At 38.1% G+C, this 27,666-nt stretch overlaps 1 protein-coding gene across 2 annotated transcripts; it reads right to left on the bottom strand.

Annotated features, from left to right (window-relative positions):
* Positions 1-2,151: 2,151 nt before the first annotated feature.
* LOC117141204 (somatostatin receptor type 2) lies at positions 2,152-19,556 on the bottom strand. Of its 2 annotated transcripts, none has more exons than XM_033304556.1 (4): positions 19,225-19,556; positions 4,601-5,830; positions 4,360-4,407; positions 2,152-4,132 (listed from the first exon to the last, which is right to left on the bottom strand). In XM_033304556.1, exons 2-4 carry the CDS (start codon positions 5,678-5,680, stop codon positions 3,620-3,622), a joined length of 1,641 nt encoding a protein of 546 aa, XP_033160447.1. In that variant the 5' UTR covers positions 5,681-5,830; positions 19,225-19,556; the 3' UTR covers positions 2,152-3,619. The 2 variants fall into 2 exon arrangements, with proteins under 2 accessions (XP_033160447.1, XP_033160448.1); XM_033304557.1 differs by lacking the exon at positions 19,225-19,556 and adding an exon at positions 8,445-8,700.
* Between the last annotated feature and the right edge of the window lie 8,110 nt (positions 19,557-27,666).

The raw sequence follows: 27,666 nt of genomic DNA on the forward strand, positions 1-27,666 counted from the left end.
AAACAAAAATTGCGGAAAAACTTTCAATTTGGTCAGAGGCAAGTATCGGAATCGTGGCAATCATCAGCCAGCAACAAAAGAAGAAATCATAAAACACAAACCAAAAGCGAGAGCTCCACCAAATGGAGCACACTCAAGAGGGCTGGGGATGAAAGTGCTCGAGAACTTTTCAATTTGGTGGCAAAATTTGCGCAATTTCCTCGGTGGCTGTTCGGGCAAGAAAGGGTTAAGCTTCCCCCAACATCCACATCCACATCCGCCCGCCTCGAAAGCTGCAAGTGTCAGTGGGGAAATTATGAATTGCTTAAAGTTGCTCAACCGCTTTTGTGGGTGCTCCTAACGAGGTTATTCAGTTTGCATACAAATTTGCATTAAATATGCACTTTATTGATGAGTGCGATTTCTTTGCAGGCAAAAACTTTTTTAAATAACTTAACAGGGGGTACAAAATCGATAAAATTCTAGCAACAAAAGAACAAAGCAACGATGGGAACAATTCGAATTTCGCGTTTCATGGCCAATTTAAATTCGCATATTCGCAAATTCATAGGTGTGTTATTTTAGCGTCTGGCACGATCCACCTGGCTATGCCTTTATTTTTTTTCTTTCTTCTAAACGATTCACATTTAGGTTTGTACTCATTGAAATGTGTATTCAAGTGCGGTATTTGTTTGGCCAACGTCATTATCCCACTGATTGAGGTGCTAATGTATTTATAAAGCGACTTGGTCTTATTTTTAGCCTCGTATGAAATTTGTTTCTACCTCAGCTGGATTCCTTTTTATCTGTTCATTTTCATTGCCCGATTTATGAAGTGTGAAGCATTAATTTGATTTCGTATATAGCCGGGAATAAATTAGGTCAAAATGTGCACGATTTACTGGGCAATTCTTTGAAGTCTGCGCCATGGATACACCTCCACTTTGACTTTGAAAATTCACAGATAATATCGAATCGATCGAAGATGTAGTTTGCTGTTTTCATAATTCAACTGACAGCTGAGTTTTTTCCATCAATATGGCAATAACTTGCCTGTCTGCCAGCCAGCCGCGTGGACCCCATAGTAAGTGCTTTTCCAGCTCAGCTCTGCCCTGACCTTAAACTTCAACTGGCTGGTGTTTGCAAGTGAAATGGCAGGGGGCATCATCGCATCGGTCTGCGATTTCCCATTAAAACTCTCCAAGTGGTCGCGCATATGGCTATGTGCATCAGAATGCAGCCGAGCTCACCATAATTCCCTGCTTTCGATCTGCCTGCTCTGCCTGCTAATGAAGTCCATGGCCAACAATATGCCACCTAAGAGCATGAGGATGACCTTCCACAAGTGCAAGTAACATCATGACTGACGTGAAAAACGATTGGAAAACTATCAATCTGGGGAAAATATGAAGGTGTGAGTATATTGCATTTTGAAATTTTCCATTACGGATTGTTATTTTAAGATCGAAAAGTTTCATTCTTTGTTATAATCGAGTTACCATTATTGCTTTTTCTAGCAAGATGAATATTTACTTAATTTTCTTGCTTTTATAATTCACCATCTGTCGGAAAAGTCATTGTCCTGTGGGCAGTTTTTCCCACTTTCCCTTCCTGCCTGCCACTACAATTTCTTTGGTTGTCAGTTCAAGGCTTTATGTTGCTTTCTTTGTGAAACTTTCATTATATGTTCCGAAGTTTTTCATTGCATTTTCTTTGCAATATTCCAGTGCCACCTTATTTTCCGCCCGTTTTGTATTGCCTTTATATGCTGCAGATGTGGGGATTGGTCAAAAGAAAGTTGCACATTAGACGAAGCATGAAAATAGTTTTTGTTTTTATGTTGACAATTCTTTCGTTGCTTGTCTCCATTTTAAATGGAAACGATATACCATTACTCTATATAATTTCATACTTATGTTTCACGCACGACCGAGCAGTGCCAGAAATATAAAATCTAGAAATAAAACCATTCCATGCGAGAGTAAACAAATAAAATTATCGTTGATACCTGTTATGAGGAAAGAAAACCATTCTCTGGAAGCTTGTGGATTCTTTTAAAATACTGTTTATTTTTATTTAGATTTTTAAGCACTTACGAATAGCTTCAATTAAGTTACACTTAAAATTGAAAAATGTTACATTTATCTCTTTGGTTTTCTTCGTTTTCCTGTATTTTTTGGACAATTAATAGTACATATTTTTGGTTTTATTTATTAAACGTACACATTAGCCTATGTTACTTCCAAAAGTACAAATACATTTTAGGAGAAAAGTGATTTCCCACATTCCCAACGATAATTCGGGCTTTTGTTTACGATAATTAAGTCAAAGTCAAAGTTTACTGTGAGTTTGTTTGAACAATTTTATCGTACAACTATTTTGTGTTATACAAACAATGAAGAAGAGTTCTATTGTAACTGTATTTGTTTGCTATCTTTTTACACTATTTAATATTTATGGCCACAAATGTGTTGGTATTACTTCATTAGCATTCGCTGAATTAAATTATCATCATTGAATGCACAATTGATTTAATGCACGCATGTGTTTAAAAAAACGATTAGCTTAATGTAAAATAAAATATACACAGCTAATTAATCTTCGTATAAGATTATTGTTATGAATCGTTATGCAAATTGTCCTTTTTTCCGTTCATGATTTTTAAACAATCACATTGCAGTTTAATTCGATTTGTAGAGCTTATATTGAGTACATTGTAAGTTTTATTTCCAATGGAATTATTTGCATTTATGGAATATTTGTATTTAGATTTTTACTTTAGTGGATCCTTGCAAATAGTCGACATTAAATACAAATTTAAATGGCTCTCCAAAGTCTTTTCTTGAACGTTAAGATTAAACCTGTTAACCTTTTCGTTACTTTTCCAATTTTCAAACTGCTCCACAACCAGCTACACAAACTTATTCTAGCATACCAACACTAAAAGGTTTTTAATCTTATCCTACAGGAGTATGTAAATCTGAAAACGACAGTTAAAGAATGCACACTTTTTAACTCTGTATGATAAACTTATACAAACCCTTATCTGATAAGCTCGCAAATGCGAAAACGGCAAACATATGATATTAGCTACAGTTGCTTTCCTTGCCTCGTGGCTTCTGTTTCTGTCATAAGAACTAGAACAACTTAAAGTTCCTTAACTAACTATTTATTATTATATCAGAACTTTGTTTATTTATTAAATAGCTACTTTTATTTATTATTATAAATACCTATTGTTTTTAAACCAGCATTTAAATACTTTCGTTATGAAAAAATGTAAAAAGTTGGGAAAGTTTCGAAAAACTACTTCGGCCTGTTAGTAAGGATAAATATACCAACAGCTTATACATCTACATATATATAATTAATAATAAACAAAGAATTATTTATTCGGGTTTTAAAAATTCCTTTTTGCTGAGATTCGATCATATAAAAATGGGATTAAATTTACCCGTTTTTGCAAAGCTCTGCCGTAATGGTAAAAAATGTGAATATCATTTTAGGCGACCTATAGCAAGCATTCCGACTGCCTCGTAAGCTGGTGATCGATGGCCGTATCGAGGTCCAGCTCAACCTGATGGTCTCACCTCCGCGCGATGAAGACCACCGTTTCCAGGGGCATCGAGGGAGCCCGGTCTTATAAGTCCGTGTGCAGCACGGGCGGTTTACAGTTGTTGGTCTCAGCATTGACCACCAGCACGGTGGCCGGATTTCCCACCTGGATCTCGGCTGGCACCTGTTGTACTGGCGGCTGGAGACAGGTCACCGCATCCGTGCCCGTCGTGGTGGTTGTCGTCGTCGTTGTAGTAGCCATCGGAGCATTGTTGTTTCTCGCCGCCAAGCACTTCTTCTTGGTTAATGCCCCACGCTGGGCGCCACCTTTTCCATTGCCACCGAGAAGACGCTCCGATTGCCTGCCCTTGCCGAACTTGGGAAAGAAACTGTTCTCCAGCTGCAACTGGGCATTCACATCCTTGCGGGCAGCACATGTGCAGGCTTTCATGAAGCTCTTCTTGAAGTTGTCGCTCAGAAAGGCGTAGAGTATTGGGTTCATGGCCGAGTTGGAGTAGCTGAGGCATCCGCAGGCCAGGAAGACGGCCAGCTCCAGACGGGATGCGCATCTTTGTGGAGCCGAGCTGATCAAAGCGACCTGGAAAATATTTAATAAAAAACGAATCTACAATTGCTCTTGCAAATAAGTCCAGTTCATGTCAAGCCCCAGAAATCTCTTAATTTGTTTTAGCTATATAAAACCGTACAACTAACGAAAGGATAAAATAATTTAAAAATCAATCTAAAAGGATAAAATAATAGGCAAAACCTCAAAAGTACACAAACATAATAATTTTTCAGACTGCAATTTACACAATTAGTTACCTGTGAAATCCAGTGTGGAAGCCAACAAAATATGTACGCACTTATGACCTGTGGAGAAATCAAAAAATAATAAAGTATATTGAATAAATATTATAAAATTCATTCTTTATATAAATTTAAAACAATTAATTTATAGTCGATCGAGAATATATACACAATATAATAATAATATATATAAAGCTGAACATAATCACGCGGAATGCTAAGTTCCACAACTAATCAAAATGTCATATATTATTACCGTGAGCACCAGCTTGGTGACCTTCCTGTGAGAGCGCTTCTTCTCCTTAGACTTGTGCTTGGGTCCCACGGTGTGAAGTTTCCTGATCACCAGGCAGTAGAACACCAGGATGAAGGTCAGTGGAGTGGCGAATCCCAAGACCAGGGAGTACAAAATGAAGGTGGAGTCGGTGTGAGAGTTCTGGGTGTCTGGCCACTCAATGTTGCAGGACACATTGCCGTTGCTCGACTGCACAGTGCTTGCAAAAAGGATAACCGGCAGCATCAGCAGCACGGATGTCATCCAGGCGAAGGCCGAAACCAACTTGGATACGAAGGGCGTTCGGTAGCGAGGCGAGGATATGGGATGGCACACGGCTATGTAGCGATCCGCCGACATGATCAGCAGGAAGATCGAGGAGGTGAAGGAGGTGATCGAGGTGCTCACCATGTAGGCTTTGCACATGTAGTTGCCGAAGGGCCAGTTGCCCACCTGCATTGTGTAGAGCAGGAAGGGAATGCCGATCAGGAAGCACTCGTCCGCGATGGCCAGATTCAGGATGTATATGTTGGTTACGGTCTGCATCTTGGAGAACCTCATCACCACATAGATCACCAGGGTGTTGCCAAATAGCCCAATGATGCAGACCAGTGCGTACAGGATCATCGTGATGAGCTTCAGGATGAAGTTGTAGCTGTACGAGCAGTCCGGGCCATCATCGTCGTACTCCAAATAGTGACTGCCATTCTGCTGCGTCGGTCGATTCCTGTGGTCCAGGTGGGGTCGCACACTGGTCACCATTGTTACATTCAGAGTGCCATTTATGGATGGATACGACTCGGACTCCACGGACTCCAGTTGCTGCAGAGTGGTTCCATTTGGCGCCACTGCCAGCTGCTCTGTGGGCGTTATTAAGCTCGTTAGTGTCATCGCTGTCAGCACAAATAACAGGATGCCCGAATGGGCACAGCCGTTGGTCGCGATGTTGGTCCTTGTGCTGCTGTTTCTGCGGCTTGCAGCTGCCCCATTTGGTGTCGAGTGTCCTTCCATGATGGCTTTCCCGTCCAAACATCCTCCTCCTCGCCACCATCCACCTTCCATTTCGATTCGGCTACAGTAGCTGCCTGCTAATTTCCACTTGTTGTGTGGCAGTCAATGCGACAATGCATGCTAATCCAGCTAAATGGAAAATATTTTAATATGCTCTCCATACTTTATGCCTATGACGTCACATGTTACACGCTGCGGTTTCTGCAATGAAGAGATGTGGATAGCCCACAAAGATTGATTAGTTACGAACACAGGTTTTCAGCATCCAAATGAAACATATGTATAAAAATATATATATAATTTAAAAAACAGAAATATTTAACAAAGAAGTTTTCAAATATATATGTTTTTAATTATAATTATTATTTAAAACCGAATTTTAGTGTTATAAGTGAATAAATCCTTATAAAGTATTAAGCTTTTAATACAAATTTATGAAAGTAGATATAAGCAGATTCAGCTTTCTGTTATGTTTATTCTCACTGTGTTCAGTTTAGTTGGTATGCAGTTGGCTCTAACAAGCGCGTATTATTTACTGACAATATTGAGCGCATGCTATCAGCATTTCATGAGACTATCCTTGCCCCGGACCACTCCACCCTCTTCGAAGTCCTTAGTCCTGCATGTCCTGCATCATCGTGCGAACATCTTCCTGCAGACAATGCAATCAACTATATGAAATTCTGCTCGTTTGCTTGTGTTTGCCTTCTTCGCACTGCTCAGCGTGCGAAAAAATGATTCGCTTTCCGGCGGGTGAAAAATGAAAGGCGAGTGGAAAATGAAGTAAAAAAGCGCAGAGTAAAGCGGCACAACAAAAATCCATTTCACAACGCCAACAACTACACGCAATTAACTTTTTCATAAAGTGAGACCACAAGAAGAGGCGTAATTCATATAAACTCAATTTATTGTTCGTGCCACGACCAGAAATATAATTAAATAGAATTTGAAATGAGTCAACAGTTTGATGGGATGAGTTCGCAATACTAAGAAGTGTCCTGAAAGTTCAAACAACTATCACTCAAATTATTCATTATTATGCAATACGAACAATGCCTGTCACTTGGTCCCTTGAAAATTATGTAGTAACTTCTCTAATTGGGCTTTACCAAATGAAATGATTTATTTTTAAGTTCTCTTCGCAAAACTTTGGCCCACAATTAATAAGCAATTTGTTTTGAGGTTTCCAAAGAACCCCGTGCTACGTCAAAAATGAATAAACACAAGCGTTGTAGTAAAACGTCGTCCATATGGCGTGAAACATGGAAACTTTGCGGCAGAAGAAACCACAGAACATATATGATATAGCACACAGCTCCACGAAGGTCGCAAACTTCTCGGCCAGTAGCCAAGCCAAAACTTTAGCAGACATTGGCCAAATACACGCCAATAAGAAGTGAACTCAAGTTTTTCGTTGGCCAAAAAGCCAGCATTACAACAAGCCAAGGCCAAGTGAAAGGAAATAGCCGCGAGGGCGGAAACTCCCCCAACCATTCAAAGGAAAGTCAAGGCAGATAGCATTTCCGTTGATTAATTAATTGGCGTAATCCTAGTTAGATAAACTGCGCGAATCGCCACGGAATTTATGATCGCTTCTCAGTCCGAATTAAGTGGGTCAACACCAGCTGTGCCTAACGACCTAGCCACCCGATCGGGTTAAAGTTCAACCCCCCTGGATTAAGCTCCTTAATTGCCTAGAATGCAGATGCTTTGATGCCAGCCACATAATAATTGGTACACAGAGCGAAAAGGCGAGATAGGAACTTTTACCTTTGATCTATGCGTTCTTCTTATATATAGTATTATATAAATATTAGTTTGGCCAAGATTAGGTTTAGATTAGATTTAGATTAAAATAAAAATGTTATACTATTAAGCATGCTTGCTTATTGGGTAGAATTATTGATAGGATTGTAATCATGCTAATTTAAAAAAACAACAATAATCGAATAGCTTTGAATGTCATTGTTTCCCAATTTGTTTTCAAAATGTTCCAAATGAACACTTCTTTGATATTCAAAGGTAGGACAGAAGACTAATTTCGTGAACTGTTTCTCCGCACCTTGATTAGACGGACATATGTGCCGATAATTATGGCATGGTCAAAAGGAGTGGAGTGGCCACTCGAAAATGTCCCGACAGTGAGCGTGTCCTGTTGTCTGGTCTCGTTCGCTCGACAGCCAGCTTCTGGCCGGGACAAACAAGGTTAGCAATCAATTGCTAAACATGTTGCCATTGACGATGATGGCACCAAGCCTAACAAAAGTCCGACCCCGTTTTCCACACCCGCTCACAAAGGACATAAAACGCTTGACTACCGATTGATCCAACCAGTGGAGCACAAGATATGTGATTTGGGCTATTCCCTCCATGTGCATTGCGTTTGGACACCCCAAAAAGGAGGGGTTCGGATGGTTGCGTTATGACCAAGTGACTGATGAAACCATAATTGGCAGCAGCAGGGCCATCGTTCGTTCCTAATGAGCCAATATGACATGGCCAACCCTTGCTATATTAGGTGCAGTGAGCATGCATTGTGTCCGTGGTTGCAGGTAAGATTGTATAGTGGGCGAACAAGGCAATGAGAAGGATACATGATTATTGCTTTAGTAATTTTATTGCTTTTTTGAGATTTTCAAAGCCTTAAAGTTTAACCTTTAAGATGAATGAAGATTAATCCCAGGACCGGACTGAGTAAATTTACATTTTTATTTAAATTTGATGCTGCTTAGCAAAACTTTGTTAAATTTAAGAAAAACTCAAGCGAAGAACCCGACACAATTTAATGTATTTTCATTCTTCGTGTGAAAAATACCTTTTTGTTTTTAGCGCCTTTGTTCCACCTGAGCACGGTGGGCAAACTTTTAGCTGTTATCTTTCTCACTCATTGGCCAAAGTCATTGTCATGCATAGAGTTTCCCATTTTCCCCGGTTCTACACTTTTGCTCTCTCCGCATCTTCCTGCTCGGCTTTGTTCTGGTCGTCTGTGGCATAAATTTTCACTTCCATCGTGAGGTGCACGGTTAAGTTCCACTTAGGAGCTCTCTGTTCTTCGGCTTTTCAACTTTTGAACGCTCTGTTGATTTGTTTTTCCAAGCATAAAAACCGACATATGTATGCTCCTTTGATTTCCGAGTGAGGAAGCCATTTGCTTAATTAAAAATTTCGTTCGATCTGTTAGGCAACCCTCGAACCGCAAATAAACGCCAAATCGGCTTATGTCAACTAAGTTAATTGGTAAATACACAAAAATAGCTCACCTCTAACCATCCATCAATGCGAGGGAATTGGCAGGGAATCATATATCCATTTGCACATGGGTGAATTAGGCCGATTGGCCAACTAATGTTTGTTGAGCTCAATCATGATGCGATTTCACGAATGAATGTGATTAGCTGCATCCAATCGAGAAGCTAAACGAAAATCAAAGTAATTAAGGAGTGTAATTCCCTAACGGCCAACTGAGCCCTTATTGCATCGTGATTAGGGAATAAAACCTTAGATGCTTTCATAAGTTTAATGACTTATTGAAATGGCTTTCTTCGGTGGCTTAAGTTGAAGTTTGTTTAAACCGGAAAGCTGATTATATAAACCACCATGTGTTGTGTACAGAAAATTACATAAATTAAACTCGAGGCACTTCTTTAAGCTTATATCATTTTTTAGGTTCTCATAGAATGAATTACGATGTCAATTTCCACACGTTTACCTCCCACATATACCCGAATTAGTAGACGCCTCACAAAATATGTTGCCATAGTTTATGTATTTACACCATGTTCGAGGTCTCGACTTGAATCCGGCTAAAGCGTCCGTATCTGCTCATTCGTGCGGCGGCGGAGCGATCACGTTCTCACCTGGACTCCGGATTCTGGATTCCGGGTGCTACGTCATTGTCGTTTGGCCAGGTCATGATTTATAATAATTAAATATTTATTTTCGCACATCGTAAATGACATTGGCATCCATCGATGAAGATAGGGACGGCTAGGATGTTGGCCACGGAAAGTTTTGCTTTGGTTGTTGTCATTTGGCCCCCACCATATGCTCATTAATATTAATAAGGCGATGTTGGCGTAGGGCAGATGGCCCGGACCCAGTATTCTCCTAATATTTCCCCCTGATTTATCCCACCTCAACAGGTGTCGAGACACACGTGTCGCCATCGCCTGACGGCCTTGCCCTTGTGGGCCCGTAATCAAGTGAAGTGCCATCGACTTGGCCACAGAAAGTTTCAGTTATAAACACGGCCTTCGGGCCGGTCGTTTTCGTTTAGGCCAGAAAACCTCGGGCTCGAATCCAATTTCCATTATCCAATTTAACGCCGACATGCGCGCATAAATAAGCCGCAGTGGATAGACCAAAAGCGGAGGGCATAGAGATCCGGAACCCTCGGCGGGATGATACTGGACCATTTCCCGCGGAGCTTTCTCATGCTAATAGCAGGGACACCAGAATCAGGATTTATATAAATCTCGTACTTAGCAGGGAGACAACAAATTAAAACGAGCATTAAAATTGGGAAGTAAATACAAATTTACAGTCTACAATTTAATTAAATATTTTAAAAAGGTGATGCAACAAAATGGGTTAACTTATTTATTCACATTACTGCAACCGTCTTAGCCCAATAGAAGAGTAGCTAACTTTGAAGAGGCCAACTTATTTATGTTTGTATAACTTGAAAACTCAAATTTAGCTTAAGGATTATTTTCCATTATTGGAGAGGCCTTGAAAGTCCGTTCAATTTTCCAGGAATCTGGATTACCCTTGAAAACAATTTTGTACACATCCCTTGAGGGAAAAACACAATTTTACCGAAAATTTCATTTCTCCGCTTTAAGTGAGTTAAATGAAAGATATAAAAAGTTGCAAGCCGTCCCAGAGTGGGATACTAAAAATATCATTTATTAACAATATGTAAACAATAGCAATCAAAGACATGAGCAAGCATTTACCATTTTCATGAATTTTTCACAGAAACCAAAATAAAGTGCACGAAAAAAAAGGAAAATGCTAAGGTAAAATAAAACGCCTACATGAAAGGCACTTTGTTAACTTTGTAAGGGGCGGGCCACGCCCCATGGACACGCAACTTTTACAGCTACCCAGGGTGTGTGTCTGTGTGTGTATGACATCGTGTGAGGTTGGATTCCACCAAAAAAATAGATAAAGAAATTACAAAAATGCTGTACATTTAATATTTATATAAAGCGTCTTTAAAACGAAATCAAAAATGAAGAAATAGGCTAGGTTTTGAACAGGAATGTCATTATTCACAATTATCTGGGTACTATTAAAAGTAATAAGTCTATAATAAAAAGTTATTCTAAGTACAATAAATATGTAAAGTAAGTAATAAAGTAAGTGAAATAAAGTAAAGTAATATTTTTATTATTTGCATGTTTAAGGCATCTTTTACTCATCATAATTATTTGTTCATTTAAAAATGTAATTTATTCTTTAAATTTTGTCGTTCATGAATATGACCTGCAACTACTGCACTTATAGAGCAAAAATAGTAAAATTTAAAAGACCACTTCGTGCTATTTTCTCGCTTACAAATATTGTTTATTTTTTTCCACTTTTGTTGCCTCAATAACTAAATTTTTGCTTCGGTCTGCCGCCCGAAAAAAAAATACCAAAATCGATTTAGAAAGGTGGCATAGCCGTCCTTTTGGCGATGAATTTTCACGCAGAATATAAAAATAAAATAAAATGAGCCACGCGCTCTTTCAGCAACATTTAATGTCAGCCCAAAGCGCCCCATTTTGGTATATCCACTATGAGATTCCCCCCACCATTTAGACAATAAATTAATTTATGGCCAGGGGAGCGGGGAGAGCTGAATCCAGCAACAGCGAAATCAACTCAAATCAGTGTCTAGACGAGGTTGAAAACTATGGTCGCAGAGGGGAAATGGAAATGAAAACGGACCAAGACTGCGACAGCGGGTGTGGGAAATTCAGGGAGCTGGGAAAACCCCTGAAAAGCGCGTGCTGAATTTAAAGATAACTTAGTGGGTTCCCATATCCAGTGCAGTGGCTTATTTACTTGTGGATTTTTCCGTTTTTGATTTTCATATTCATCCTGGTAATAGCTTACAGCTCGTGCGTGAGCAGAATTGTGTCACGAAATAAGCAAGAAAAACAGCAGCCAGATAAGTGATTTAGAATTTATGAAGGCAAAACTAGCGAAAATATAAACGAAATTAAGTGCAGGTTTGGGAAATTAAACAATAATAAATAATAACAAGCTATTCCCATTTAAGGGTCTTTCTCGCCATTTTATATTTTAAGATTCTAAGATACGAAATTTCCATAGCAATTGCTTCTTAAATTGCCACACGAATATACCATTTTACAGTCAGCGTTTAAATGGAGAAAGATATAAGTTGTGCTTACAGCAAGTGATGCTCTTCTTAAAATACAAAAATATTTCGGCAAAACCTAAAATAAAATACTACATCTAAATTTTTTGTTAATGTATATTATCACAATAAAAAATATTTAAATTGTTTTAATTTACATATATGCATATCTGTGTGAATAAAGCACCTCAAGATAGAGTACGATGAAATAACATTTATTACAGACAGATAGGCACTGAAACGTTGAGAAAAAGATGCAAATGTGTAGGATGACTGAACAATAAAATGGAAAATATGTGGATGGGGAATGCTTGTAAAATGCCGATGGAATGTGACAAAGTTGCAAGTCGTTCACGCAGTCTATAAGAATTTTCTTCCCCCAACCAATATCTCAACCTCATCATCGGCCTTTGGCTTGTAAAAAAAAGTATGTACAGCAAAGGATTGTCTGCAATAAATTTGTCGACTTTTTCTCTTTTCCTTGAAAGGAAACGGAAAACAGGACGTGATGGTGCGATAAACGGACAGTGTCCAAATAAATCGTATCGGAAAGAACATACTACATACACAAGTCGAAATGGAGGTCAACATCGTAAAAAGCAGCGACACAGAAGCAAAACATGATTCTGTATAAAAATATGAGGAGGAAAATGGGATGGGTGCAAACTAAAACCCTATATTCAGATCATTGAAATTGTTTAACCGAACAGACCCACGAAAATTATTACTTTTCGAACATGACAGAGCCTAAGTAAGTTGACATAAAATTTATGACCACAAAATAACCGACCGACTGTTGGCTAAGTGAAACATGAACCCATAAAAATGATGACTGCGCCTCTAAATATTCCAAATGAATACAGGAAACTCCGGCAGAAAAGAGTCCATAAATTGTTCTGGCCAAGAACGAGGCTATAAAACATGCTAAATGGTTTCGCTCTTGATGGGATTAATAAAGTTAGCAACGCAATAGTGTCATTTGGCATAACATCTAGTGGAAATATTAGTTTTTTTTGCTTTATGCATATGCTTTATTAGAGCCATGACAAAAATCAATAATTATAGAAAATTCGACTGAGAAAGTATCTTAAAAAGTTTCTATTGTTAATCGTCATCACATGTTGTCACCCACAATTAAGAACAAAGCTCGGGTATAATTAATCCCACTGAATCACTTTATGCAATCGATAGTTTGCCAAAGCATTTTACTGATTTTATGTAACAAGGGCTCTCCTGGTTGTCAGGCAACAAAAGCAAGGACAACAAGACAATCCAACTTTCAGCAGCAATTTCTCAATTTTTTCTGCCCTGCAAGTTTTTTTCTATTTTCATCATTCAAGCTGAAAGTTTTCAATTAGTCACCCGACTGCACAATTAAATTTTTCCGCCACTCGCAACCTACACAGATTGTCCCCGTGTCCTGGCTCCGATGTCTTGCTTTCTCAAAGGACATTGCTGAAGGGCCACCTATGGAATTGGAAGGGAGCAGCACCGACCACTTGCAAACATTTATCTTCGAGTTCGTCCGGAGAAGAAGAAAACGTTAAGGAAAAGCGGAGTCACGAGAATTTTCCCCTAGGGACCAACTTGTCGTAATTCACTGGGAGCACAAGTTTTGCCATCGATAAATTTCCCGGACTCCAAACACTTGTTGCACTTTGAAGTTTTCAATCGGCTGGACGGACAATTCCATCCCTGGGTAGCTTATATTCTTTTCTTGTTTTCTAAGTGGAACAGGACTGGTGTCAAAGTAAATCACTTATATTTTTTAGAAACTAAACAGCTAATCTATTTTCGGCAAATTTATGGGCCGCTAGATAGAAACAGGACCAATGAAAAGTTGCATATGCTATTAAAAGGTTAAAATGCTTTCAAGCTGATTTACTGATATAATCAGTTAGATTTAAGGATTGTCAACAAAACTAAATTCCGCGCATAACAGATTATATTTTAACTATTTTATTTTCGTCGAAATTCACAAAATATCGCGTTGACAGGTTCCATGATTAGCCATTAACATAAAGTGGTCGCAACTGATTTCCTATACAAAATGACGTGCATATTATGCAAACATTACCCATCTATTTTAGCCAAGCTGACAGATCCACGCATAACTCAGGACCGCCTACCGAATTGGTCTGTTGTGTGTGCCCGCAATTTTGCCCAACATTTCCATGAAACCAGGACCGCATGGCCCGACACGATGACGTGACAGATGTTGCCGCAAAAAACACTGGGAAAAAAGGTTAAAAACTCATAGAAACAATAAAATGATTGGCATCTTAAGTTCCACTATGTACAAAGTTATGTAAAGGATATGTGACTAAAAACTAAATTATATAAATGTTTTTGTGTCTTAAATTGTTGTGATTTTTCGAATGAAATTGTTTTCTTCGGTGTGATCCCACAAAATGTTGTAGCTCCGCTCTAATTGAAATGATTCAGCTAATGCCAACGTTTTTGGACTTTAAAGGCTACTCTCAATTGGTAAGGAATTGAAATCTAGTGGCAAGCAGAAATGGATGAATTCTACGACTCAATTTGGAAATGAAACTACCACAATAATGCAGGGCCACCTAGAGCACTGGGTGTAAGGCAGGGCAATTCGGCAATTCGAGGACGAAACACATATGGACTGCCAAACTGAACTCGGCTTGATGAACTGACGTATGAGTCCGAATCTGTATTTTGACCACTCGCCCACTCGCTGCTCTCGTCGCATCCAAAAAGTGGAGGCAGAAGGACAAGATGGACTCGACTGAATTATGCAATGGACAGCCGAAGGAAGTGTAGCCCAACCCACTGCAAGGGTACCCAGAAAAACAGTCGAAAAATGCAGGCAAAAAAGAAGGGGATCGATGGGAGACGGGAGTCCTGTCAAGAGGATATTTTCATTTGCTGCGAGGAAAAAAGAGGTATTTTGAGAGGATGATTCATATATATGCAGCTCCTCACACATAGGGGTTTCTGGTTATTGCATCTGTTTGGGTAATTGCAAGTTGTAATTGACGTTCTTATCCACTGCAGTTCGTTCCCATCAGTTCACCTGGCTGCCATGAAGGCAGCCACAAAATTACAGAGGTTAAGTAGAGTAAGGATCAAGCGAAAAGAAAAATTCCTTCGTAAACAAATTTCTACTGAAATGCTGTAACGCTTTACAAATAAACGTATTGAATACAACACAATTTCACTTTCAAAGAGAACAAAATTTGAATCAAAAACATTACTTATTAACTGTATTTACTGGCATTTTAGCCTTTGACCTTGGAAGAGTACAATTTTCTCTGGTTTATTTTGTTGCAAGTGCGATAGGCAATTGTGGGCTCATTTAAATTATTAAATTTCGGTTGGCAATCCGCGAAAAAACTTTTAATTTCATTTCAGCTCATTGGGGCCACTTTGCTTTCCCCGGATCCCTTTTTCGCGTTTTCCATCCATTTGGGTTAGACTTTTTTAACAGCTTTCGGGACCACCTTTGACTGAAATTTCAATTAAAAGCGTTACAGGAAGAGGCCAAGTGATAGCACTTGATAAATTTCAATGGCGGAAGGAAACCCGAAAAATTATAAATCAAAGTGAAAGTGCTTCAGATGGTCAATGAGAGGTATACGGAAAGGCCAGTTGAAGTGGCGATAAACAACTTAAGGGGTCAGGAATGAAATTTGAATAGAACTCAGAATTTGGCCCTATTTTATTCTACTGCCAACTTTAATTGGCCTCTTTCCAGTAAAACTTTTTACATTTTGTAACAGTTTTCTTTTTTTTACATATTTCACATAGCACAATTAGTTTGGGAATTTTTTTCCATCAATGGTGGAGACCAACTGAGAAATTAATTTGGTTTGCGGCTGGCAAACTTTTCCTTTTCCAATTTAGATCAATTTTTGAGCTCATTATTTGCCTCTGGTAACCTTTTAAGCTGGGAACTTTTTTAAAAGTTATTTTTTCAATGCTACTAAATCAATAAGAGCTAAGCGAATTTTGTTTTTTCTACAGTTAAATGCTTTTATCGGACGTCTTAATTTTTTGTTCTACATAGGCTGTTAATGGGCTTTGTTTTATTTTCAGGTAAAATTAGGCCAATGTTTGGCCACTTGGGTGCTCAACTATTAAAATCAATTTAAATGCAATTAGAATTGCTAACCAAGTGCTGGCTATCTGGTGATTGTGGTTGTCTAAGTGGACCAAACAAGTCGGCTCCCAACATAGAAAATTGCTATTTTAATTGTTATTTTCGTTCAATTCAGTTGCACGAACAATAACGGCAACTATATCCACAAAAACAATAACAGAAACCAGATCCAAAGTTTGCTATCAATAGAGGGAAATATTCCCCTAAGATAGAAACTTTAATACTACCCAGCAATTTGGCGTGTAAATATCCTTTTTTGTTTTCTCTTTAAAGATGAAAGCTAATTAAAAGATTTAATAATGTATTCATCATTTGCCAATCTTTGGTACGAAACAAATCGATCTGATTTAATTTTTAATAGGCCCACAAAGCGACAGAAATAATAGCGGGTATCTTTTGAGTCGTAATATCGGAAAGCCATTTGTATCTGTTTTGTTTATACAAATGCATAGATACCACGATAGTGTTAGCGGGGGTCTGTCTGTGTTTGTTAGTCTGCTGGTGATAACAATGTCGATTTAATTACATTTTATTGACTCCGCAGCGAGGATAGAGGTGCGGGGTCCATCCCCGAATAACGTGCGCGTCATCGTCATAAGCTCTTATCAAATAACAGAAGCACATTATGCCGTAATAAAGATATATTTACTCATACACAGATACTTTCGTCAGATTGTTTTTGCAGTTTAATTACACTTTTATTCTGAGCGGTGTGTGCGATTCCGATGAACTTAATTTGTTTTTTCAAAATTATTTTTGTTTTCTGACTGATGTTGAGCGACATGATGGAAGGCTTATATTTTTTATTTAAACGAAAACAATGCAATTTGTTGGTTTGGCTTTTTAAATGAAAACGGTTCTGGTATATTTTATATTTTATCAAAGAAAATAATGAAAGACAATTGATGTATTTTATACATCAAAGAAAATAATGAAAGGCAATTTCTGCAAAAATGAATTGAGATTAAGTGCTTATCGAATACCATTGACGATAATTAAAATTTACACATAGCCATTCATGCAATACAGAAATAAATAAAGCTGCCTTTACAAAATCCTCAAATTAAAACGAAGGTGTTTAACTAGGACATTTTATTCCGTAAATATACTGCCAATTCGTTTATAAGCTAAGCAGTTTTTAAACTTAAAACCTGGATATTTCAAAAAATAATTGGTAAAATTGCACAAAGAAACGACGCTCTTTAAATAAAATTGAAAATTGTTTGATTGCTGTTTTTATTTTATCAATTTTCACATTTTTAGCTGCGCACATTTATTTGAGCATATAAATGGCGCAAAATTAGATGCAGTCAAATTTGAATAAATTTAAAGCAGAAAACTTGTTCTATGTATTAATAAGGTTCAAAAAATTGTTTCATTGAAAAAAAAAAATATTAGGGCGTTCGACTATCGAGCAATAACATAACTCATGGGCTTAGATAGTTGCTACATTGTGTGTCCGGGATTGTTGGTGTTTTGTTGTTGTTTTTTATACTGCTACTGGCAATAAGCACGTAATTACTCACACAAGCAAAGGCAAGTGCACAGACACGTAAATGGACGCGGAAGAGTCGCAAATACAAACACATTATGTAATTACATTTAATTATCTGCATTGAGTTTGCGGTCTCCAAAGGCGGCTCCCTTCCGTTCTTGCACCCTCTCTAGTCGTTTATTAATTTGGCCTTTTTGTCTTGATGCTGCATTGTTAAAACGGGAGTGAAATGGCCCACTTCTGCAGCTTTTCCCTACCGAAAATGGCTCAGTGAGATATTTGGCAGTCTGCCCCCAAAAGTATGCTGCATTTCACTCTGACAGCCCCTGCAGTGAAAGTTTCACTTGCATTACAACGCTTTCGGCACTAAGGATTCCGAATTCCATCTGCTTTCATGGGTGCAGCACATGTGGTGGATTCCCCTTTCATTCAGCTTTCTTGACAAATTTGGCAAACCATTTCGCTGGCACATAAAGACCTTTTCCGCAAATATATACCAACCACCTACATAATGAAAGTGGGTACAGTAAATACTCGAAAGCAGCAGGGTATGGCTACTGTTTTATACAAATTTGTAGTAAAGATACAAAAATGTAGAAGTCGAATTAGTTTTTATTTTGCCAATTTTGGAAATTTCGTATTCACTTTTTGATCTCATGATTTTTATGTCATTTACTGTTCGCGAACACTTTTATGACATGGCATATGCGACTTGGCCGCCTTTTTTTTTTTTGTCACAAAAGGCAAAATATGCGGAACAAAGGCAAGAAATCTCAGCTTTTTTATCTTTTTATCCGCAACTACTGAGCCTCTTTAATATTACATGTCCCATAGCATTCTTTTGTTCGAAATGATTTTTCCTCCTAGACTTGGAAGTTGGACTTATAGTAAGATTTTGGTTGCAAGAATGAGTAGGAGGATAGTTAGGCAAGCTTTAAAAAAAGTTGATAAATAATAAATTTACGGAAACTTTCTGGCAAGTTATAAGTCTGAACAAGATTTCTTCTAGATAATTTAGAACTTTGTAAGCCTGTACAAATTTAAGGCACTCAAAAAATGTTTGCATTGGGAAAATGATTATCCACCATCTGATAACAATTACTCTATGTTATTATGGCCATCAAAGCGTTCTGGAATTCTGAAATTTTTGCCTAGCAAGAGGGCCCAAATGCGAATACAAAATATGTTTACAACACAATTACGAGAACAAACAAGTTGACACCCACGCAAACAAAACAATTCAACAATTCTGCCGCATTTCAAAGCATTTCAGGAGGCAAATAAAAATCCTTGAGGTTAAAGCACAATCACACACACACAGACCAGATGGAAAGGTTTCCATCCTTCAGCTCAGCTCAACTCGACTCGACTCAACTCATAAGCCATATAAATTTCTGGCTGTCGTCTTTTACCGCTTCGCATAAATTTGACACTTTTTGTATTATTCAGTTTGTTTTTTTGTTTTTGGTATTTTGTATACATGTATTATGGCTTAGGGGAATCGTAACTTGTGTTTATGCACCGAACGACAGAGAGCAGTACCTTGGAGTTCATTTTAAGGGAGATTTATAGTACGATATGGCAGAAATAATATTTACCTTGGCCAAATTGCGTTTTTCGGCAGTTTTTTGTTGTTAGATTTGTAAAGATTATTTCTGGGCAAGAGAACACGTTTCTTTGATGTGCAGTTTGTGCGTATATCTGGTTTATTAAATATTCACGAGTTTTTATCTCTTGTTTAAAATTACATTTGGTCGGTTCGAATTTGAATATAATTAGCCTTTTGGAAAAAGATTTGCTTATTTGGCCAGCAGTGTTTCCACTTGACTCCAAAATCGAAAGTTGTTCAGTCCGTTTCGCGAATAAATTCAAGTATTAATTCTTATTTTCTTGAAGAGCAAGGCTTTTGGACACGTTCGCATCGTTTTGTTGACAGGCAACGACTGAAGCCGCCCAAGAAATTCAGTGTCTAACATCAAATACGATGATGATGATGGCCCATTGAGTGGCTAAAAGGCAGCAGCCGAACAGCTGTTCATCCGAAGTGGTGTTCGTGTATCTATATGTGCTATATATCCACCTTTTCCACGGCTACCGAAATGTTAAGTGATTCCGAAAACTGCTAACGCTTAACATGGCCAAGTGGGTGGTCTTTTGGCCAACAGTTTACCTGTTTGCTGGCCACTGTTAAGAAACAGTGCCTTAAATATGTTCGTTTCCCTATCATAACAGCACTAAATGTTGCGCCCCACCGGGCTGATTTCTTGGCCATGGTGTGTTTATATTATTTAATATTAGTTTTTATGTTAATGGTTTTTTAATGCCCACAATTCGGAACGTTTAATGTTCATCGTTCTTTGGTTTTTCATTTGATGGTGGCCTCTTTAATGTCGGCAGCACATTTGTTTACAACAAATCTGGTGCGTCGGGTGGAGTGAAGAACGAAAATAAATAAATACGCTGGCCAGGCCATAACAATTCCAGCCAATTATCGGTAATAAGTCAGCCGTCGATTTATGAAAGTGTCAATGCAATCTTTTTCGCTGTTTTCAAATCTGTGACGTCAACGCTTTGAAATGCTCTCTCATGCATTTGTATTCCAAATAAATAATCGCCCATAATCCATTTGGCGGCGTCTTTGTTTTTGCCAGTTTTCGAGAGGTGGGGATAGGTTGCCTTGATACCTGAAAGATAATTAAAACATGTTTACTAACCGCACAGGAATTCTGAGGGATTTATCTAAATACACCACAATACCAATACTTTAAGTTACTACATTAAATTAAAGTAAACTTATCGGCTATACATGTTGGATATTCCATATATTCATATATTCCTTTGCTTTGGACTTTTGTTGTCACTCGATCTGCATGGGTAATCAATTTTCGTGTATCCTTACAGAGCAGCTTACTCTTCAATCCCGCTAATGTATTAATTACCCGCTGCGGTTATTTTGTTTGTATTTATTTATTATTCTCTGTAAGAACTCTTACGCAGCTTATTAAAGCTGTTAATTTTTAAAGCCGCTTGGGCTCTGGCTTCAGCCATAAATTCCCGATTTATACACGCTTTAAATGTTTTTACTGCAGAACACGGCGAATCCTGCAGCTCCGAAAACTGCATTAAAATACGGAGGGTAGTGGTGATAAAAGGGGTGATGCCGAGGAATGTTGTTGAATGACTCGGATTGAATTGTTGCCGCCGATGTTTTTTCTTTTTGTTTATAAAAGCGGAGTAAGAAAGCCAAGAGAAACGGATACCTCGCAAGTTTCTTAACAACTTTTAAGAGATGTTCGGGTTACAAAATTTAAAAGAAATGTATAAAAATATTGTCGAAGAAAAACAAATTTACATTCTGAAAGAATGTTATAACTTTTTATTAAATTTAAAACTATAATTTTATGTTACTAATATTATTCTTATTTAAAGCATAATAAGCTGATAGCTGTATATGCCGTGCATGCTGTTTGTGTACGGTATGGGGGCCAGGTTCTCCGCAGGACATGCAATTTGTTGTCCCTCTCCCGCCTTCTACTTTCGTGCCACGCCCACCTGCTCATTCAACGCCTCCTTGCAGCTGCTGACTCCGTTTGGTGGCGAATGCTCGTGTATCTCTTAATAAAAAGCAAATTAGCTGAAGCGCATTAAATTGTTGTGGCAGAAGGAGCTGGGGCGGAAGGATCCGCCCTCCTCCAACCCGGAATAAAATGTACATATATGGTACCTTCATCTCACTTCCTTGGCTGTCTACGCCATTTGGCGTCAATTTAATGCCAGGCCATAAAATTTGAAAGGCTAAAAAATTCACCCAGAACTGGAAAGGATTGTTCATATGAGTATGAAAATCCAGCCATAATGCCGGCTTGCTTCTTCCCATGTTTCTTTCCATTAGGGTCATCTTTTTTTACTGCTATTAGAGCTGGACAGTAAAAACTTTTAATGCCGGTCAGCTGCTGAGGAGTGAACGACAATTATGGGACTGGCTAATGGTATCTAAAAGACCATTTAAGGACTGTATTCACCAACAGGCGCGACGTAAAAATTGAATGGGTCCCAATGTTTGAACTTGCGCTTTATTTATTTTCCTGTAAGATAAATGCATTATTCGATGTAGTAAACTGAAAAATGGGCTTAAGAAAGCAATAAACTTTATTAAAATTAATAAAGCGTCTTGCACTATAAAAATAATTGCCGACATTTCCAGGGCGTCGAATGCAACTTCCCTCCTGTAATTTATGTGTCAAATGTAAACGCTCCCCTAGCACCTTGGATTTCCTTCCTGAGGCCATTCCTTTGGTATGTCTCCTTTGTAAATTTTCCTCGCTTCATTAATTTATTATACCCGTTACTCGAAAAGGCAGGGTATCCTAGATTCGTTAAAAAGTATGTACCTGTTAGCGTTTCCGAAACTGTTAAAATGTGTGAGGGTCGAAAACAACAAGTACTAGAAGATATATATTCAGATTCTAGATACATGGAATTTGTTAAAGTTTTTTCCAAGTATTACCATTAAGTGAAACATTTTTTGATTATTTTTTTATTGAATTATGTGTCTTGTTTGGGTATTAAATATTTTGTTATTTCAGAAGTTATTAAAATTTTCCAATAGTTTGCAGATTACAAGGTATATTAAAGTCGAGATACCCGACTGTAGCATTTATTCTTGTTTTAAATTACATGCACGAGGTGGATGCAAATTACAGGCGCCGTATGCCTCGCTTCCCTTAAAATTACCCTTTATTTTCCACCCATTGTAAGTTGTTGCAAAATCAGGCGTTTAAATGCGTTTTAAATGACTTCCGCGCTTTAATAGGGGATATTTTGGCGACAAAATGAGACGTATGGGGACCAGGGGATACTGACGAATGCATTAAATATGCAAATTTGCAACCATATTAAATGAATTTTAATTTATTATTATTTCTCTGACAAAGCAAACAAAAAGCCCACAGCAAGTATAACATGTTAATTAACATTTAATTGCGGGGCGTAATCAGCATAAAATGGGTTAAGTAAATGTTTAAAGTGATTAATATATCGAGAGTTCTGGAGGTGGTTTAAAATCAAATAGAATAAATTAATTGGAAAAATCCATTGCACAATAAACATTTCAAGCTAGGTTTGCTAAACGTTTAAAATCAAATAGAATAAATTAATTGGAAAAATCCATTGCACAATAAACATTTCAAGCTAGGTTTGCTAAACACTTGAGTGATTTATAATCAAAATTCTACGGGAACAGTTTAGCTTTTCAATGTTAAAATTGCTAGTTATTTTTGAAATCCAATAAAATTAAACCAAACTTAAAAATTAAAATTCATCTTTAATAGTGCTGTACCCCAAAAAACGTTGTTCCCATTTAAAGTATTTCGTTGGAGGTTTCTTTTTTTGATAGCTTGCTTTACGATCACAGAATCTGTAAAAGAAATCACGTAACAGATTTGCATATTTATGGCACTTGGTCTATCCCAAAGAACCATCACATGTGGTGAGAATAAGAAAACTACTGACTGGATAAACTCGAGAACTCTGAGATTGGTTGAGTTTCTTTATTTGAAGAATATGCCCCCAAAAGGCTTTCCAGTGATTTTCAAAGAAAAAGACGTTAGGTGCACTAAAAAAAATATGCTGCTATTCCGCTTTAGGAAAATTTAATTTATTAACAAACCGCAAGCGAAAAAAAGGAATAAATCACTTGTCAAATATATTGAAATGAAAATATGTTTTTCCTCCTATGTATTTTTAGTTATTGTTTTTTGATATTATATATTCGATAAGTAGATAATTTGCCAGAATAAACATATTAAATATAAATTAGTCGATTTTAAATTCCCATCCGCATTCAAGTTTGGCCCAATGCATTGACCCATATTTAAAGGGCAGTGGGCTCAGCCATTTTCCACTTGGCTGGAGGAGAGCTCGTAGAAAAGCGCGTCGATGTACAATTAACCCAATTGCGAAGTGTTGTCAACATGCCGCAAGTCAACTCAACTCAACTCGAGCATTGCTGCTGCGTATACGTAATGTGGATTGTGGACTCTGCCACCAACAGTGTTGCCTTGCTGCCCGTCTGGCCTGCGAGTGTGTGGGTGTGCGTTCGACTGGTGTGTTTGCTCGTGTGTGGCATGTAATTGAGTGTGTGCGTGTTACATTTCCTCGTATTGTTCAGCAATTTCCGTTAGCACGGTTTTTGTTTGGCCTTTTTTTGCCATTTTACAGGGCTTAATAAAGAAAAAGTAGTCCTAGTTTGCAGGAAAGCTTTAAAAAAAAATTGTCTTAGCTGAATTTTTTGTTTTCGCCTTTGTAATCCTATTGTAAGATATTCGTAATTCTCAACATTATACGCAAACAAAAGCCATCAAATAAACCTAATTATTCCGAATTCGTAGGTGTGCTCCACTTTAATTTTTCTATTTCCGGAACCTTTCGGTTCACATAACTGCAAAAATCCGATATGTTTCTAGGGCTGCAACCTCAGCTCCATTTTCATATACCACACTCCAGATGTTGTTGACACTTCTGCTGACCGCTGCTGGCTTGATGGGCTGCCGTCTGGAATGCCAAATACTGACACAACACCTGGCATGTTACCCGGGTCAACGTGGCGTATGCGCAATTTTCAAAGTTCCCTTCACCACAGAAAAGTTGCACGTGCCTAGGTCACCAGTGCATGGCTCCCAGCACCTCGAAAATCGAATGGACCAAAGGGTCACGAAAATATAGTAGGCCACTCCATTCCGGATAGAATCACGAATTATTACGGCATATTAAAAAGTTCCTGAAAATTAATTCCTAATGTTCCTAATGGGAGTAAAGCGCACAAAGGGTCTCGAGGGCGATATTCACGAGTCATTGGAAGTCAACTCGCTGATGGCGAACAATTACGAACTTTTATAACTTAATTCAGTTGGTACTTTATTTCACTTTGATTCTTTGGAAAAGGAAGATGTTCCACTCGAAAAGCTTTGTTCAGTTTGTAATTATGAATCTGTCTGCTTAACCGTTTGGAACACAGATTAAATGAGCTAAGCGAAAAATTTCATTTGATTGTTCATGTTAGAATTTTAATTTTAAATATTAAGTAGTCGTTAATCGTTAAATAAGCTCACCGTACTCTTTATAAAATCTCCCAATATATTTAGATATGCTGAGCCATCAATCAAGAAAATTTAAATACTTCCACTGAACTATTTACAGCGATGAAGTCCCTAACGTGACAGGTTGCATCCATTATTCAGTCTTTGATTACTTAAATGGATTGTTTCTTTGCCACATAATCATCGTTGTGGGTTCTCTGCCACCACATTCTTCCGGCATATTTCATTCGCTTCGATGTTATCCACTTTTCCGTGTCACCCCTTTCCCGATCCTTGCGACTTCCATGAACAGGACTCCATTGAACATTGACACATGGCCCATGGATGCCATAACTTCGGGAACCGACTGCACTTTCCCCTAATGGCTCCGACTGCATTTCCCCGAATGATAAATGGTCCAGGCGATATCTTAGATGGTTCTAAAGAACTTGCCTTTCTGCCACGTTATTTATGTGGTGAGAATTTCGTTCCAGCAGAAATTCCTAATATAACTCTCGAGTGGAATGCAATGACCTGTTTCCACCCTCAAAAAAAACTTGTTTAAATTTCATTCGCGAAACTTTTACATCCATCGCTCTGTCGACCGCCTAATTTCAATCACCCAACGCCGACCATCATTTAATTTATATGCTTGGCCAACTCCTTTTGACGTGGCAACGCGGCGTGAAAAAAAAAACACGCAAAAATACAGCGAATTCCCTCTGATTCCGCGGGCAGAATAGCCACCCAACCGCAGAATTTCCAGCACCCATTTCCCCATCATCCTCTCACATGGATGGAATTTGTTTACCCGGCCTTATTCGTAGACCAAACTTGTTGGTGAGTATTATGGTACACTATTTATAGCATATTTTATTTTGCTAAAATTATTAATATCAATACTGAGGTAAGTATTCAAGATTTAAATATCTACAATATTGTTATGGTCCCTTCTGCCTTAATTTTTTATTCATTTTTCTAGGTAATTGCATATTTATGTACGTATGTATATATTTTAGTCATACTTAAGTGACAGAAAGAAATAACTGGAAAAATTAAAAATCATTTTAGGGTATTCCATCAACAGGGTATCACACTATATCGTCGATCCTTAAGGGCTTTCTATTTTCTTTTTTGGCGGGCACTCGAATTCGTATTTGTTAAATTGAAATTCGTTGCGCTGACGACCGCTGAAAAGGCAAAACAGCAATCCAACTGCTCTCCAATAGCCCATTCCCATTCCCATTCCCATTTTGCTTCCCTCGCCATTTTTCAGCCCCCATCGGCTAAAAAACTCTCAAAGTAATTGATGTAAACGCAGCTGAAGGGTTACCCCAAACACTTTCCGCATCGGTTTCTGTGTAGTATTTACTCCCTGTTCTCAAATCTAAGGATCGTCGTTGCGGTGTTCATATATCGTCGAAAAGGCAAGATAAAAAAAGGGGAGCTGTCTGGTGGTCGCACTTGGTAGTTTCCCCTTGAAAGTCCCATGGTCCACTGGTCTGAAAAGGCTTTAATTTCAGTTTCCGCCCCTTTACAATCGATGCGACACTCAATCTTTAACAATTTCTTAGTTAAACTTCAATTGCAGTGCAATAAATGACAAGGTGTGGCTGTGTTCTTGAACAAACGTTTCGATGATTACAAATCGGCTGAAGGACCACCACATATAGCCACCCGTTTCCACAGGTAAATGGTAAGGATGGACGTTTATGCGGGGTAATATTTAAGAATGTTTTAGTTGAGCTCTTAGTCGGGAAATTATTTAGGAACGTAGAAACTTAACTATTATTAAGACACAAGGTGAATATGTTAAATTGCACGAATTGTGATTGGAACACTATACAAATAAATTGAATTATCATGAAACCCCACTATCAGAAACTGAAAACTTACGCTTTATCCTGAAATCCTGTTCCATCCCGCTCTCCCCTTTGTACGTCAGTCTGGTTTTTCCTTCCTGCGTGTTCGGTGTGCCCCTAAGTGACTGCGTGTCTGTGTGTGCGTGTAAACGTCGTGCGCGTGCCACAATTTTAAGTTCAAGTGTAAATAAAGCCATGGCAAAAGGCGAACGTGAGCGAACAACAAAATTGCAATTACCCCCCAAAGAAGTGAAATCCGCCTTCCCACTCTATCCGTATTTCACTGCCTTCCATCTATCTCTTTCGTGCTCCTGATGCTTTCTCTTTTCTCACAGCTGCCCCGAATCGCATCGAATTTTTATGGTCGCACTTAAGTGCAAATATTGGCAAGGTGAAACAAAAGACAGAGAGAGAAGCAGAAAGACAGAAAAGGAAGGGAATAAGCATCAAGTGCAGAGTAGCAAATACTTAGAAAGAGAGAGAAGTGAAGTGCGCCAGAGAGATTGGCATCATTTGATTGCATTTATTGGCCACTTGGCCAACAGGAACCCTATTGACGCAGCTCAGATAATTTTTAACAATTGGCCGTCTGCATATTCATTCCGTTTATTAAATTTCAATTGCCTAGAAATGTCTGATGTCACGTATAAAAAAACTAGGACTTGCCCAGTTATCAATGGTATAAAATAGATAATAATAATATAATATGAAAGTATAGATAGTAATCCTTCTTAAAAGATGTGTTCTGTTCCTTTTAATTGGATTTGGAAAAATTGGATTTATTTTAGCTAGTTTACTCGCTTTAGTTGATCCACATTTTATTCCTTTAAATGCTCGATGTTAAAATGTTCAAACTTTGATTTAAGTTGCTTATATATGTTCATAACTATATAAACCAAATTATTTAAGTGGATTAAGGCAGCATTTAATTTAACCAGAGTTCATATTAATCTATCTTGGCCAGCCCTAACGACACTCAATTATTTTCAGTTCCCCCCGCCATAAAATAGCTTAGCATAATTAATTTATGGCTTTGGACCCCCATTGAAGTCAAGTAATTTGTGCCTCCAGCTAAATGCTTGCCACTTTGCCATTTTTCGAA

The sequence above is a fragment of the Drosophila mauritiana genome, chromosome 3L (genome assembly GCF_004382145.1).
Source record: "Drosophila mauritiana strain mau12 chromosome 3L, ASM438214v1, whole genome shotgun sequence".
In the NCBI taxonomy this organism is placed as follows: Eukaryota; Metazoa; Arthropoda; class Insecta; order Diptera; family Drosophilidae; genus Drosophila; species Drosophila mauritiana.